The 14,958-nt window shown below is 44.6% G+C and overlaps 2 protein-coding genes and 1 long non-coding RNA gene across 6 annotated transcripts in view; 1 reads left to right on the forward strand and 2 right to left on the reverse strand.

Moving 5' to 3' along the window:
- Nucleotides 1-596: 596 nt before the first annotated feature.
- Nucleotides 597-8,196, reverse strand: LOC137215638 (zinc finger protein 154-like). The gene is made up of 3 exons (XM_067721150.1): nt 7,484-8,196; nt 5,829-5,955; nt 597-4,442 (listed from the first exon to the last, which is right to left on the reverse strand). The coding sequence occupies exons 1-3, from the start codon at nt 7,784-7,786 to the stop codon at nt 3,109-3,111; spliced, it is 1,764 nt and encodes a 587-aa protein (XP_067577251.1). The 5' UTR covers nt 7,787-8,196; the 3' UTR covers nt 597-3,108.
- The window catches only part of LOC137215632 (zinc finger protein 551-like), a 50,731-nt gene continuing 41,602 nt past the window's right edge, over nt 5,830-14,958 (reverse strand). Inside the window, exon 4 of one of the 2 annotated variants that reach the window (XM_067721130.1) lies at nt 5,830-5,955. In XM_067721130.1, the coding sequence (XP_067577231.1) occupies nt 5,939-5,955 (17 nt within the window). In that variant the 3' untranslated portion in view covers nt 5,830-5,938. The remainder of the gene's footprint in view (nt 5,956-14,958) is intronic. The other variant, XM_067721131.1, reaches the window with a different exon arrangement.
- On the forward strand, nt 7,638-14,858 carry LOC137215669 (uncharacterized). 3 transcript variants are annotated; one of them, XR_010939373.1, is made up of 3 exons: nt 7,638-7,949; nt 8,611-8,739; nt 9,044-14,858. It is a non-coding gene; the product is annotated as an uncharacterized lncRNA (long non-coding RNA). The 3 variants fall into 3 exon arrangements; XR_010939371.1 differs by lacking the exon at nt 8,611-8,739 and having other exon boundaries at nt 9,044-9,140; nt 11,997-14,858; XR_010939372.1 differs by having other exon boundaries at nt 8,611-14,858.

A 14,958-nucleotide genomic window follows, 5' to 3' on the forward strand; every position in this document is an offset into this window, starting at 1 on the left:
TATATATTTACTAAAAAAGTCAAAATTTTAAAAGCTAACCATATCCACTTTAGCAAGAATATGGGAGAACTGGAACTCTCATACACTGCTAATAGGCATACAAAAGGAAACAATCATTTTAGAGGACAATTTGGTGTTTCTTAAAAAGTTTTATAGGGCCTTCCCTGGTGGTACAGTTGTTAAGAATCCACCTGCCAATGCAGGGGACACAGGTTTGAGCTCTGGTCCAGGAAGATCCCACATGCCGCAGAGCAACTAAGCCCATGTGCCACAACTACTGGGCCTGCACTCTAAAGCCAGTGAGCCACAACTACTGAGCCCATGTGCTGCACCTACTGAAGCCCACGTGCCCTAGAGCCTGTGCTCTGCAACAAAGGGAAGCCACTGCAATGAGAAGTCCGCTCACCGCAAGGAAGAGTAGCCCCTACTCGCTGCAACTAGAGAAAGCCCACACAGCAATGAAGGCCAAATGAAGCCAAAGAAAATAAATAAAATAAATTTTAAAAGTTATATATTACCTACACTATGATTCAGGTATTGCATTTTGATGTGTTAACACAAGAGAAAGGAAATATGTCAATATGAAGAACTGTATCCAATTTCTGTACCACTTTTATTTGCAATAGCCAAAACTGGAAACAATTAGAACATCCATAAACAGACGAATAAATAAATAAATAGTGCTATAGCAATACAACACACTTTTCAATAACATAAAAAGGATGAACTACTCATGTAAGCACCATGAACTGCAAAATAAATATGCCACATGAGGGCACCCAAGGAAAAAAAAGAAAAGACTTTATGATTTCAATCATATAAAATTCTAGAAAATGCAAACTAATTTGTTATAATGAAAAGCAAATCAATGGCTGCTTGGAGGACAAAGAGGTTATTAAAGGATTATTAAAGGTAAGTATGGAGGTGACAGAAACGTTTATTATAATGATTGATGGTTTCATGGATTTATATAGATATCAAAATTTATCAAATTTTATAGTTTAAATATAGATATTTACTGCATATAATTTATACTTATTAAAACTTCAAAAATATGATTCAACTTAAAATTCTGGATTTCCTACTCTAGAAAATCAGTTTTGGCAACCATACTGACTCAATGGGCAGGTTCAGCACGTGCCTCAGGGGCAGCAAAAATAAGTGAGAAATTTTTGAAGTGGAAACAAAGACTATTTCCACTTCATTCAACAGGGATACTGGATGGGTCAAAAATACCATATCACTAGACTAAGAATCTCTCTTCTCTCTATCCTTGTTTTCCTGTTTGCACAGCAATGGCCTTAGATGAACAGCCCAGAGAAGCCTCAGGAATCCACAAAACATTTTTTTTTTTTTTTTTTTTTGGTACATGGGCCTCTCACTGCTGTGGCCTCTCCTGTTGCGGAGCACAGGCTCTGGACGCACAGGCCCAGCGGCCATGGCTCACAGGCCCAGCCACTCCACAGCATGTGGGATCCTCCTGGACCGGGACACGAACCTGCATCCCCTGCATCAGCAGGCAGACTCCCAACCACTGCGCCACCAGGGAAGCCCCACAAAACGTTTTGATAAGGCCTTCAGCTACACAGGATATACAGTTCTGGACGTCCTGAGAATTTCTGTACCTGCTCATCCTTCACAACCATAGTGACTAAACGTCGTGAGTGACCTTTTAAAAGAGGCACATTCTAACCATTATGTTGTAGTCTCCTCCACTCTCTATTAATCCAGTGTTTCTGTAACAATTATCACTTCCCTGGCCCCTTTAATCTTAAAATCATTGATGTTACCCTACAGAATTCAGGACATCAGGGCACATAGCTCTGCTGCAGGACCTGGGGAACAGATTTCCCTCAACAGTGCTGAGCATGATGAAATATCGCCTGTGAACAAGAGAATAAGTTTATGTTGCTCTCAAAAGCACTAAAGGTTGTCACAGCAACCAGAAACAGCCCCCTCCTCAGTTTGAACTCTGAACTTACAAAACATCATGGCATGCCATCTAAAAATTAACACCACAAAGCCCTGCAGTCTTTCCTTGAAGGTTTTGAGCAGCAATGCAACCTAGGCCAAAACTGGAGAGGCATATTCTGTCATCATACTGTCCCTGCCGAGGCACACAGTTTGGGATCCTGACCAGAGCAGTTCATCTCAAGCCAACAAACCCAGTTTACAACAAACCACCCCATACAGTGAACAGAACCCCTAAGATTAATGGTGTCTTAAACAATAAGACCTTTATTATTATACAAACAAGAGCAATGGGAGGCAGACTGTTCCCCAGGCTGGTGACTTGGAGGCTGGAAAATCCCATCACTAGAGTCTCATGAGATCAATAATATTACTGAAAAATGTAGTCCATCTTTTCAAATCACCAACGGAGTCCTCTAGGCCAAAACTGGGTAAGGTCCATGATTTAACTCATAAGGGAGGAAAAAAAACTGGGAAAGACTAAGTGTTCAAGCTACTCATGAATCATCCCACAAGTGGGAGAGCACTGGGGTTTCCTTCCTAGGTTGGGTGAATGTTGCACACTATGGGCATCTGCCAGGTGGTTAGAGGTGAAATGACTTCTGCTACGGAACTGGCGGTGACATAAATCTGGCAAGGGCCCTGGACAGGTTAAAAAGTGCAATGCAACTCCCACATACCTGGAATTTAAGTGGATGTTTGGATGTATCTGGTTCAATACAGGCAAATGGCATCTTCATAAGGGATCTCCTCCTGTGTTGTTGCACTGAACAAAGAAATCATATATACCTGCACATTGAAGGTAGTTCTCCCATTTGAAATCTGTGGTATCCCATGAGGTATGTTCTTCAGCGGAAGGCTTTCTCACACTCACTGAATTTATAAGTTATAAGGCCTTTCTCCACTGTGAATTCTCTGGAGTGTACTGAGGCTAGACTTTGGCCAAAGGATTTTCCCCATCTGCCATACTCATAAGGCTTTGCTCCAATGTGACACTATGGTGTTTTAGGAGTCTGGAGATGAATTTCCCACATTCAAGTGCACATAAAGCCTTTCTCCAATATGAACACTCTAGTGGTCACTGAAGTTGGACCTATGGGTAAAGGATTTCCCACATTCACTGCACTCATCAGGCCTTTAACCAGTGTGAACTCTTCGGTGTTTAATGAGGCTGGAGCTATGGCTAAAAGATTTTCCACATTCGCTGCACTCATAAGGCTTTTCTCCAGTGTGAATTCTCCTGTGTTTAATGAGGCTGGAGTTTTGAGTAAAGGATTTCCCACATTCACTACACTCATAAGGCCTTGATCCAGTGTGAACTCTCTGGTGTTTCAAGAGACTGGAGCTGTAAGTAAAGAATTTCCCACATTCGCTGCACTCATAAGGCCTTTCTCCAGTGTGAACTCTCCGATGTTGCAGAAGTGCAGAGCTTTGGCTAAAAGATTTCCCACATTCGCTGCACTTATAAGGCCTTTCTCCACTATGAACTCTATGGTGTTCAATGAGGCTAGAGTTTTGAGTAAAGGATTTTCCGCATTCACTGCACTCATAGGGCCTTGATCCAGAGTGAACTCTCTGGTGTTTTATAAGACTGGAGTGGTAGGTAAAGAATTTCCCACACTCACTGCACTCATAAGGCCTTTCTCCAGTGTGAACACTCCGGTGTTGAAGGAGTGCAGAGCTTTCACTAAAGGATTTCCCACATTCACTACACTCATATGGCCTTTCCCCAGTATGAATTCTCCGATGTTTAATGAGGTTGGATTTGTTGCTAAATAATTTTCCACATTCGTCACACTCATGAGGCCTCACTCCAGTGTGAACTCTCCGGTGTTGAATGAGGCTAGAGCTTTGCCTAAAGGTTTTCCCACATTCCCCACACTCATAAGGCTTTTCCCCAGTATGAACTCTCCAATGGTCATTGAGGCTGTAGCTTTTGCTAAAAGATTTCCCACATTCGCTGCACATGTAGCATTTTTCTCTAGTGGGGACTCTTTGGTGCTGAAAAAGCATGTGTTTGCAACTAAAGTCTTCAGTACATTCTCCAGAGTTATAATGAGTTTTCCCCCTGTGAAAGGCAGCTCCACACTCAGTTCCCCTGTTTGACTTCTCCCTGGTGTATGTGGACTCCCCATGGGAAAGGGACTTCCCTGACACAAAAAATTTGCAGTCTTTCATAAATGAGGCTCTGTCCATGTTGCTTCTGAAGCATTTCTCGCCAATGTTCTGCTTTTGGTGCTGAAGTTTTGCACTGAAATACAACTGCTGTTCCCATGCCCCAATATCATACAGTTTCTGCCTCTGGTGCTCAGTCAAGTGCAAAATGTCTCCCAAGTCCGGGCCGCATATCTCACAAAAATGGGCCTTTTGGGTTGACACACCTGCCTTGGGAGTACTGACCTGTGACATTCTATTTACAGAAATGCTCTGTTCAGGAGGTGCCTCTTCATCCTCTGCTCCATGCCAACAACCTGAAAGCAAGTAATGCTGGTGAAGTGCACATTGACTTTGGTCAGAGGGGACAGCTACTACAAAAGTGTGTGTAACAAACCTAGGAACCTGTCCATGGGATTGTTTGCAGGAGCAAGGAGTTGGTTCCAGTTGAGGATGGGGCTGCTTAGCACTACTGAGCTATAAAGATCACAGAATGGGAGAGGTCTCATGAGGTGAAGGACACAACCTTGTGGTGGACACAAAAAGAAGAGACAGGGTATGCAATTCCTTCTTCTACAAAGAACTTTGAAAAGGAACTTGTCTGCTGGTGACACATGAACACTGTATAAAAGGGTTGTGCCAAGACCCAAGAAAATACGACTATAGTAGGGCAGCTAGTCTTTAAGGACTGTTTAAGAATGTGTGCACACCTCATGAAACAATACATAGGGGGACTTCCCTGGTGGTCCAGTGGTAAAGAATTGCCTTTCAATGCAGGGGACCCAGGTTCTATTCCTGGTCGGGGAACTAAGATACCACATGCCACGGAGCAAAGAAGCTCACACGCCACAACTACTGAGCTTGCGTGTCTCAATGAGAGAGAGAAAACCCACACGTCACAACTAGAGAGAAACCCATGTGCCGCCGCAACTAGAGAGAAGCCCGTGCGCCACAACGAAGACCTGACACAGCCAAAAATAAATAAATAAATAAATAAATTTTTTAAAGTTAAAAAAAAAAAAAGAATACATAGGGGCCAATGCAGAAAGCACTGCAGTTGGAGTAGTGAGAAAAACGGGTGAGAGAGGAGTCGAGAGATGTGAGGTTAACCTCAGGTTGGAAATTAAGAGTAGCAGTGACAATAGAGATGACGAATTGGCCAAGTGTCAAGAAAGGGGAAGGAAGACAGAAATGAAGTGTGGCCACTGGCATCAAAATTCTGGTTAAACACAGTAAGTTTCTGGCATGATTTGAATACGGCATTGTCATCATGCCCTCTATGTGCTACTATGCAGGACCAGGCTCCCTCTGAGTCATCTTGCTTGATTCATATACATACTGTGAACCTCTGTGGGCTCTCCAACCCAATCCCACTCCCTCACTGATCAAATACATGGCACCTTGATGATACAAGAAGCAAGGGATTCGATATCCTATGATAACCATAATGGAAAATAAAGAATTTTTTAAAAAGAATAATAATAAAAAAAGAACTGTTAAGTCAACAGGGAAGATAATGTTGGGCATGCTAAAGGAAGGAGAGGGAAGTGCACAAACCTCAGCCTAACGAACCACAGCACCAACCCAGGGAACTAAGGAAGGAAACAGTGCCTGTGGTCCTGATGTGAGGACAGACTGCTCCTGGGGAAAAAAGGAAGGGCAGAGACTAGTTCAAGGCACAGAGGCAGGTTTGACAGCCTTACCCAAGGAAGTTATAAGTGCCAAGTTCTCCAGCATCACGTTGTGGTACAGGCATCTCTGAGCATCATCAAGGAGATCCCATTCCTCCCAGGAGAAGTACACGGCCACATCCTCAAATGTCACACTGCCCTGGCAAGATGGAGACAGATGAAACCACAAACAGCCCCTTTCTCAGGGACAACAATCCATGCCCCATGCCCACCCTCCTCCCAAGCTCTCCAACTCAGAGGAGAAACCAGGTCCTAGCACCATTGGTGCCACTGTCTTCAAACGGTCCCATTGATCACTGGAACCAGCCATCAACAAGAGGTATGTTGGCAAGTAGGTATCTAAGCTGTGGACCTGGCATAGAGGGATCCACACACTCATGCCAGACTATTCCACTGGTGTGGCCAAGGTCACAAAAGTCTCAATACCAGGGCCCTGGGGTCATCAAGCATACTCCCTCTTCAAGTACGCATAATCCTTGAGACTGGATCCCACAGCCCATGCCTATGGTGGTCGCCACCTCACTGTCCCACACCCCAGACTTCCAGACCTGTGTATTTAGCTGCTCACTTAATGCCTCCACTTAATGCTCTAGGAAACATCTCAGAAGCTCCTGATATCTCTGGGGAATATTACTCCTACTACCAACTTCCTCATCTCTGTTGATAGAGCTTCTATTCCCACACCTGCTAAAAAGACAAAACAAACAAACAAACAAAAAAAACAACCCTAGGAATATCCCTGAGTCCTGTTTTACTCCCTCATGGTTCACATCAGAAAATATAGTTGTCACTTTTAAAAATACACATCCAGAATCCAATCATACCTCCTAAACCAAGACTCTGGTCCACTGACTCTCACCTGGATTATGGCAGTAGCCTCCAAACCCATCTTCCTTACTCCTTCCTCTAACCCACAGTCTATACTTCATGCAACAGCCAGATGTAGCCAGTTAAGACGTTGGTAATACTACCTCCCTCCTCTGATCGAAACCTCCCGTCAATCACCAACTTCTCAGCAGTCATTCCAGTCCTAATTACTGTCCCCTGATCTTTATTCCCACCTGAAAGAAAGGGGACTTTTCCTTTCCTGGAAATTCCCAGTTAAGTTTTACCTCAAGCATGTGCTACCAGTTTCTAGAATAACTTTTCACACCTGTTTACAATGGTTGCCAGAAACGGAAACACCTTCACATAACCCTGGCCTTAGGGTTTCTCCAGGGCTTCCAGACCCCAAACTGGGGGCACGGCACTTACGAGTCGCAAGAAACCACAATCCAGAGAACATGTGGGTGGAGGTCAGAGACAGTGAGGGAATGGGGCACCCTCCACTTGGCTGTGTTGTTTCCAAAAAGCACCTCTGCAGCCGTGGGAAACATGGAAGAAGCCAAGTCTTGAGGAATGAGTCTATGGCGGGGTTCGATGGGCTCAGACCTCCCTATACCCCTGCCTGACCCTGAAGACTGGGACTCAGGGTAGCTATTCAACCTCTGTTCCTCAGTGATCGGTTCTCCTTTTAACAGGTGTCCCTCCGCCTGTCACCCTTGCCCACGCCCCACCACCATCCCGGACACCGCGGCCTGGGCTGCGGGCACGTGAGCAAGCGCCCCGCACTCGGGGTTTTAGTCTGGCGCGGTGAGGGCGGTGAGGGCCGGAGGACGAGCGTTTACCTGAGGCAGGTTCCTCAGCGCCGCCGCCGCCATCGGACTCTGTGGGCGGAGCGGGGCCGGGAGAGGCGGGACGCAGGGACGGCGGACCCTCTCCTGGGCCTGGCACGGGGCCCCCGGGCGGCGTCGCCGAATTTCAGACCCGCCTCTATGCCGCGGAGACAGCCCCTCCTCTCGGACCTTCTCAATTCCGTCACCTCGAGATGGACCCACAATTCCCAAATCTCTCACACTGGTCAAACAAAACCAAGAGTAGCTAACATGGCCGCTGTAAAAAGGAAGCCAGAAGTTCCGCCCTGACATCATGCGGCCTCCTGTCTCTAAGCGTTCATTGGGTAGCGTTCCTGCCGCTCGATACTGAGCATTCTGGGTAATGTAGTCCCAACAGATCCACACACTGAGGAGACTGGACTTCCTGCTAGAAAGGACTAGCTTTGCCAGGAGGGGAGTTGGGAAAAGATATATCCAGGTGAGCTTCACCCCACCTTTAAAGGTATCATGATCCTATTTTTGCCAAATGCTCTCTGCATCTGATCACCCAAGTGTTTGGAGACATATAATTTCGTACTCGGTGAAGATTGGCATGCTCCCAGAAGCTAAAAATACTATTTCAGGGAATTCCCTGGAGGTCCAGTTGTTAGGACTCTGGCTTTCACTGCTGAGGGCACGGGTTCAATCCCTGGTGGGGAAATTAAAATCCCGCAAGCCGCGGGGCACGGCACGGGGGTGGGGGTGGGGTGGGGTGGGGTGAGGGAGGGTGGGGAAGAGAGATTCAAACAAACAATTTCAGATGCCCCCAAAGGCTACAAAACCAAACGAACATATTTTTATAGAATCAGACACAAAATGTGTTTGTTAGCGGAAGCTAATAAACATTATCTTATTTCAATTCAAATTCATGCACTCCAAAGCATAAAGTTAGTTTTCCAGTCTATGTACATTTGGTCAGGGGCAAGAGAGAAAATACTCCAGATCGTGTTCTGTCAAGGAAGACAGAGGAAGTATATTGGGCCACCCTCAATCAGGAGTACAAAAATAGATCTAACAGAGCCTCTCCTTGACTAAACTTTAGTCATGACCCTCTAAGCTTTTTTTCTTTATTTATTTTATTTTATTTTTTATTTTATTAGACCCAGTCTTTGGGCCTTGTCCTCAAGAGCAAGAATTCTGCTAAGTGGGTTTGGCAAGAATTTCCCATCCTAAATGTCTGATAGCCACTGATATCTGATGAAATTTCCTCATCCCTCACCATCACACAGGTAATAACTGATCACACTGACCTACACCTTCTGGAAGAATTGTTTAGGTCAGTTTAGGAAGAATTTCCCTGCTCTCTTAGTAATTTTTTATCCACTGACACCACCGCCCTTCCTCCTTGGCTACAAATCCCAACTTTTTTACAAGCGTCTGAGTAATTTTTCTTTAACAGATCAGTCTGTGGTTTCCAAAGAAAACATCTCTCCTGCCTTTAGAGTCAATTATTCTGTCTAATACATTGAACAACACTTTTAACCATTTAATATCTCTTACTTGATACGCTGACATATATTCAACTCCTTTTAGGAATCTACCATCAATCTCAAAAAGAGGACAATGAGAAACATGCTACTTTTACTGTACAATGGCTGCAGTGTTCACAGTTGGAGGATGTATACAAAGGGTACTCTTGCCCTGGAGATACTGGGAGTATCTTAAATTTACGATTTCATTGCTGGGAAATGATTATCATTTCTTTTTTGATGCAGGGACTGTTTGCATGAAGAACTGATGTTATCTCAGAAAAATAGTTGTAAAATGCAAATTACAAACAGCTATTCATAATGTCTATGTAGTGATTCAAAGTAGTAGCAGAAATAGTTTTGGTGAAACATCAGTGGATGATGGAAAAAGGTCAGGCCTCAGAGTTTTAGATGTGATGTCTGAGAAGACATAGAATTAAGCTGAGCCTATGACTACATGACTAGAATGGTCACTCTGAAGGTTTTATCTCCAAAATATGACTCTTCTTCATTCTTTTTTTAAATACTACCATTATTCTTTTTTTTAAATTAATTAATTAATTTTTTGTCTGTGTTAGGTCTTCGTTGCTGTGTGTGGGCTTTCTCTAGTTGCGGTGAGCGGGGGCTAATCTTCGTTGCAGTGTGTGAGCTTCTCATTGCAGTGGCTTCTCTTTGTTTCGGAGCACGGGCTCTAGGAGCATGGGCTTCAGTAGTTGCAGCATGCAGGCTCAGTAGTTGTGGCGCACGGGCTTAGTTGCTCCATGGCATGTGGGGTCTTCCCGGACCAGGGATCAAACCTGTGTCCCCTGCACTGGCAGGTAGATTCTTAACCACTGCGCCACCAGGGAAGTCCTGATTCTTTTATTCTTGAAATTTTTGAGCAATACCAGCATGGAAGGAGAGAGTTAAAGGAGACATTCAGAGTAACCAGAGTTGTAAAAATATACAGGGAAGCTGAGATGTCATATTTAGTCCCTGGTCTCACTAATGATCAATGAGCAAACAGTTGGTTTTAGGTATTTACTGTAGGTACATGGGAGACATTGGGCCATAACAGAGACAAAGAACCCTGAATTCATAGGAATTACATTGTACTCAAGGAAGAAAGACCAGAAACAGAAAAGACTAATTGTATAATATGTTATAATGTGGCAGACAAATTGGGAGAAGAAGGCAAGGTGAGTATCCTGAGAAGTACAGTATGGAGTATAATATTACACAGCACAGAAAGGGAAATATTTTTAATAAGAGGGCCTTTGAGAAAACACTTGAAGGACGTAAGAGATGAGCCCGCTGGGTACTTCTGCAATAAATTTTGGGGAGAAGAAGCAGGTGACCAGGCTGTTCAGTGGGTGGAGGCTTCACAGGTCTCCTCAGCAGTGCAGAGTGAAGGACACCAGCCCAGCTGGCCATTCCTCTCCTTTGCTCACTGCAGAGACACTCAGGGCATGTGGGTAGAAAGTCTTGGCTCTGCCTCTCAGAGCTTGAAAATTTCCACTATGTTGAACTGGGGCCTGAAACCAGGCATGCTCACCTTTCCTAGAACCCTGATTTTCAGACTTTGATCCCAGGACCTTCACCATCAGTGTCACCAGGGGACTCATTAAAAATGCACATGGGGCTTCCCTGGTGGCGCAGTGGTTGAGAGTCCACCTGCTGATGCAGGGGACACGGGTTCGTGCCCTGGTCCGGGAGGATGCCAAATATCGCGGAGCGGCTGGACCCGTGAGCCGTGGCCGCTGGGCCTGCGTGTCCGGAGCCTGTGCTCCGCAACGGGAGAGGCCACAACGGGAGAGGCCACAAGAGTGAGAGTACCACAAAAAAAAGAGGAAAAAAATGCACATGCTCAATTCTGAACCCAGACCTGAATGAGGCACTCTGTGGGCCAGACCAAAGAATTTGTGTTTTAACAAGCTTCCAAGTGATAATGATACATGCTCAAGAAATATGTATCATTCTGCTGTGTATTCTGCAGAGACATATACCTGCATTTCTTGCAATTTACAGGTGTTCTGTCTAAATATGTAGGATTTTTTAGCTGAAGTTGGAAAAAAAACTGGATCAGTACATATTTGATTCCTAATATAAGAAAAGTATAAAATGTTTTGTAGTGTTTATGAAGATGTCCTACACTATATACAATTATAAAATAGAATGTCATAAGTGTCAGATAATTAAACCTCTTGGAGGAAAAACAAAGCTTGTAGTATAGGATCAGTTTAGGATTGCTTCTGCACATGGATTGCTATCTGTGTGTTATCTATATGTTAAAATATAGTCCTATACAAGCTGCTTTTCTTAGTAAAAATAAAGTCATATTTCATATAAAGATATGCACTTTGCTTTTCTCACTTAACTGTGTATCTTGGAGGACTTACCTGGTGGCGCAGTGGTTAAGAATCCACCTGCCAGTGCAGGGGACACGGGTTCGAGCCCTGGTCCGGGATGATCCCACATGCCGCGGAGCAGCTAAGCCCGTGTGTCACAACTACTGAGCCTGTTGTGTTCTAGAGCCCACGAGCCACAACTAATGAACCCGCATGCCACAACTGCTGAAGCCCGTGCGCCTAGAGCCCATACTCCACAACGAGAAGCCACCACAATGAGAAGCCCGCTCACTGCAAGGAAGAGTAGCCCCCGCTCGCTGCAACTATAGAAAGCATGAGCGCAGCAACAAAGACCCAACGCAGCCAAAAGTAAATAAATAAAAAAATTTATTTAAAAAAAAAAAGCAGGGAAAAGAGATGAGACTCCATATGTAAGAGCATTTATACTATTAAAACAAAACAAAACTATGTATCTTGGAGCAATCCTTTTGTGAGAACTTGCTGTGAGGCATGATGCCCTTAATGTTCCTGCCCACCTCAGATTACTGATTTACTCAAAAACATGTAAGGGGCCTGGGACAATCTACTGTGTGGGATTTACTATATTTTGTAGTTTTGATAACAGAGTGAAGTGGAATTTGTCCTGTAATTGGAGAAGCTTTTCATGCTGTTTTTTTCTCTTATGACCAGTGGTTCAAAACTGAGTGTGAGATCATCACATTGAGTGGCCTGGAGTTATGTTTCCCAAACTCTGGGCGGATAAGAATAACCTGATGATATTTTGAAGAGAACATTTCAAGCCTCTCATATTGGAGCATGATAAAGAGGAGACCCCTTCAAAGGCTCCTAGAAAGCTCTGGTTGGTGACTGGTTGCTAGAGGAACCAATTTTATGATTAGAGTTTGGAACTGTCAGCCCTCTCTCCCCCCACTTCCTGGAAGAGAACCTGGAGTTTCAGTTAAACTCCAATGGTCAGTGATTTAATCAATCATGACTAGATAACAAAGCCTCCATAAAACCCCTAAAGGATGGGGTTAAGAGAACTTCCTAGTTGGTAAGCAAGAATGCATCAATGGGCTAGGAGGGTGCGCATACCAAGCTTCTCAGGACAGAAGCTTCTGCTTTGGGACCTTCCTAGACATTGTCTTCTGTACTTCATTGTCTGGCCTGTTCATTTGTATGCTTTGAAATAGCCTTTGTAATAAACAGATTAGTAAGTAAAAGTGTTTCCTTGGCGCTCCGTGAGCTATTCTAGCAGATTATCAAAACCGAGCTAGGGTGGTCATGGGAACCCCCTGATTTGTAGTCAATTTGGACAGAAGTGTGGGTAACCTAGGGATCCACCTTGGATTGGGCAGTCTTGTAGGATTGAGCCCTTAAGCTGTGGGGTCTGTGCTAAGTCTGAGCACCTAGTTTCAGAACTGAATTAAATTGTAGGACACCCAGTTGGCGTGTGCAGAGAATTGGTTGGTGTTAAAAACCCCACATATTTGAAACTCCAATTTCAGTGACCATCAGAGAGTTCACACAGGAGAAAGACCTTATAAGTGTGACCAATGTGGGAACGCCTTTAGCCACAACTCCAACCTCACTCAACACCAGAGTTCATAAAGGATTGGGCCTTATGGGTGTGTTAAATGTGAGGAAGCCATAAGCCAAAGGCCTTACCTTCTTGATTACCACAAAATTCACACAGGAAAAGCAACTTAGACATGAAGAAACGTCATATGTCCTCCTTCAGTATAACAACACTCAAGGAGGTGCCTTTTGAGGGTGCCGTCTGCCTGAAGTGAACCTCATACATCCAAACATCAACATAAATTTCAGATATGTGGAAGGCGCACTTCATGTTTTAACCTTCCAGGTTACTGGAGCTCTTATCAGATTACTGTCCTGTCAGATCTAAGGCAGAAGCCATTCACCTCCACCACCTGGCAGGTGCCCAGATTGTACATCATGTACCCACCCCAGTGTGTTTGGGGCAGGAAACCTCAGTGTCTTCTCATTCTCTCAGGGACTTCATGAGAAGCTGGAGTACTCTCCTTTCTCTCTGATTAGTTAGAGCAGGGGCTTGACCCAGTTGTGACCAAGAGGACTCCATCTGAGCTCTGCTGGTGACTTGTAAAGATGGACTACCTTTTCTGGGGATTTTGTTGGTCTCACATGACTCTTGTGATGGAATTTCCAGCCTCCAAGTCACTGACCCAGGAACAGCTGCCTACATTGTTCTGGTTTTCTGCTATAACAAAGGCATTAAGGTTTCCGTCACCTTTAATCTCAAGGGTTCTCTTCACTTTAAGGGATAGTTTGAAAACAACTGGGTTCTGCCAGAATAAAAGAAACAGATTTTGTGGGATCCTGACCCTCGTGTGCCTCATGGGTGGATGGAATGGTGGCAGTGCTCCTGCAGGTCTGGGCCTGCTTGCTTCGTCCTAATTTGGAGGCTGAATGCTATTATTTTTTGTGGTGACAGAGCTTATCCTGAGGAGGGAGAAGTTGTGACAACCTCCAGTAATTCTGGGAACAACATGAAATTGTTCTCTTATTCACAGGAGATATTGCATCCTGCTCAGCACTAGTGAGGGAAGTCTGTTCCCTAGATCCTGCAGCGGAGCCATGTGTCCTAACATCCAGAATTCTGCATGTGTGGTAGTATCCCTGGTTGAAAGATTATAGGGGGAATGATAATAGTTACAGGAACAGCTGATTAGTAGAGATCACAGGAGACTGCAGCAAACTGGCTGGAATATCCCTCTTTTAAAAGGGTATCCACAGTGTTCCAGGCACCATGGTTTTGAAGGATGAGAAACTGCAGAAATTCTCAGGACCTTCAGAACTGTGTATCTTGTATAGCTGAGGGCCTTCTCAGAAAATAATCTAATGGTTTTATGGATTCCTATAAACAGCCCATCTTCTCTGGGCTGTTCACCTTAAGGCCATTGCTGCACAGACAGGGAAACAGGGAGGGAATGACGGAAGATCTCTTATTCCGATGATGTGGCCTTTGTGACCCAGCCTGCATTCCTACTGAGTCAGTTGTAAATGGTCTTCATTGCTCACCAATATTTGCTACTACTGAGGCTAGGCACCAATCCCAGGGCATTACAATGGATATGGTGGTGTTAACATAGGTTTGCTAAACTTTATTTTTCTAAAACAGTAAGAATTTTTTTGTTTCTTAACGCTTTTTAGGTACAGTTAATAAACAATAAATTGGGACTTACCTGGTGGTGCAGTGGTTAAAAATCCGCCTGCCAACGCAGGGGAAACAGGTTCGAGCCTGGTCTGGGAACATCCCACATGCCACGGAGCAGCTAAGCGCGTGCGCCACGACTACTGAGCCTGCACTCTAGAGCCCGTGAGCCACAACTACTGAGCCCACGTGTCACACTACTGAAGCCCACACACCTACAGCCCGTGCTCTGCAACAAGAGAAGCCACTGCAATGAGAAGCCTGTGCACTGCAACAAAGAGTAGCCCCCACTCACGGCAACTAAAGAAAGCCCATGTGCAGCAACAAAGACTTAAAATAGCCACAAAAAAAATAATAAATTATCCATATTTATACTGTACGATTTGATAAGTTTCGACATTCATATAAACCCATGAGACCATCAAACAATCATGATAATTAAGCTATGCATTACCCAGT

This window comes from Pseudorca crassidens, chromosome 20 (assembly GCF_039906515.1).
Source record: "Pseudorca crassidens isolate mPseCra1 chromosome 20, mPseCra1.hap1, whole genome shotgun sequence".
Taxonomy (NCBI): Eukaryota; Metazoa; Chordata; class Mammalia; order Artiodactyla; family Delphinidae; genus Pseudorca; species Pseudorca crassidens.

What these genes read in the sequence shown, in the direction of transcription:
- LOC137215638 (XM_067721150.1), bottom strand. Translation starts at nt 7,786, where the DNA reads ATGATGTCAGGGCGGAACTTCTGGCTTCCTTTTTACAGCGGCCATGTT. An exon ending in CGCTGAGGAACCTGCCTCAG is followed by an intron (nt 5,956 to 7,483) that starts GTAAACGCTCGT and finishes CCATCTTGCCAG; the next exon opens with GGCAGTGTGACATTTGAGGA. An exon ending in GGCACTTATAACTTCCTTGG is followed by an intron (nt 4,443 to 5,828) that starts GTAAGGCTGTCA and finishes ACTTGCTTTCAG; the next exon opens with GTTGTTGGCATGGAGCAGAG.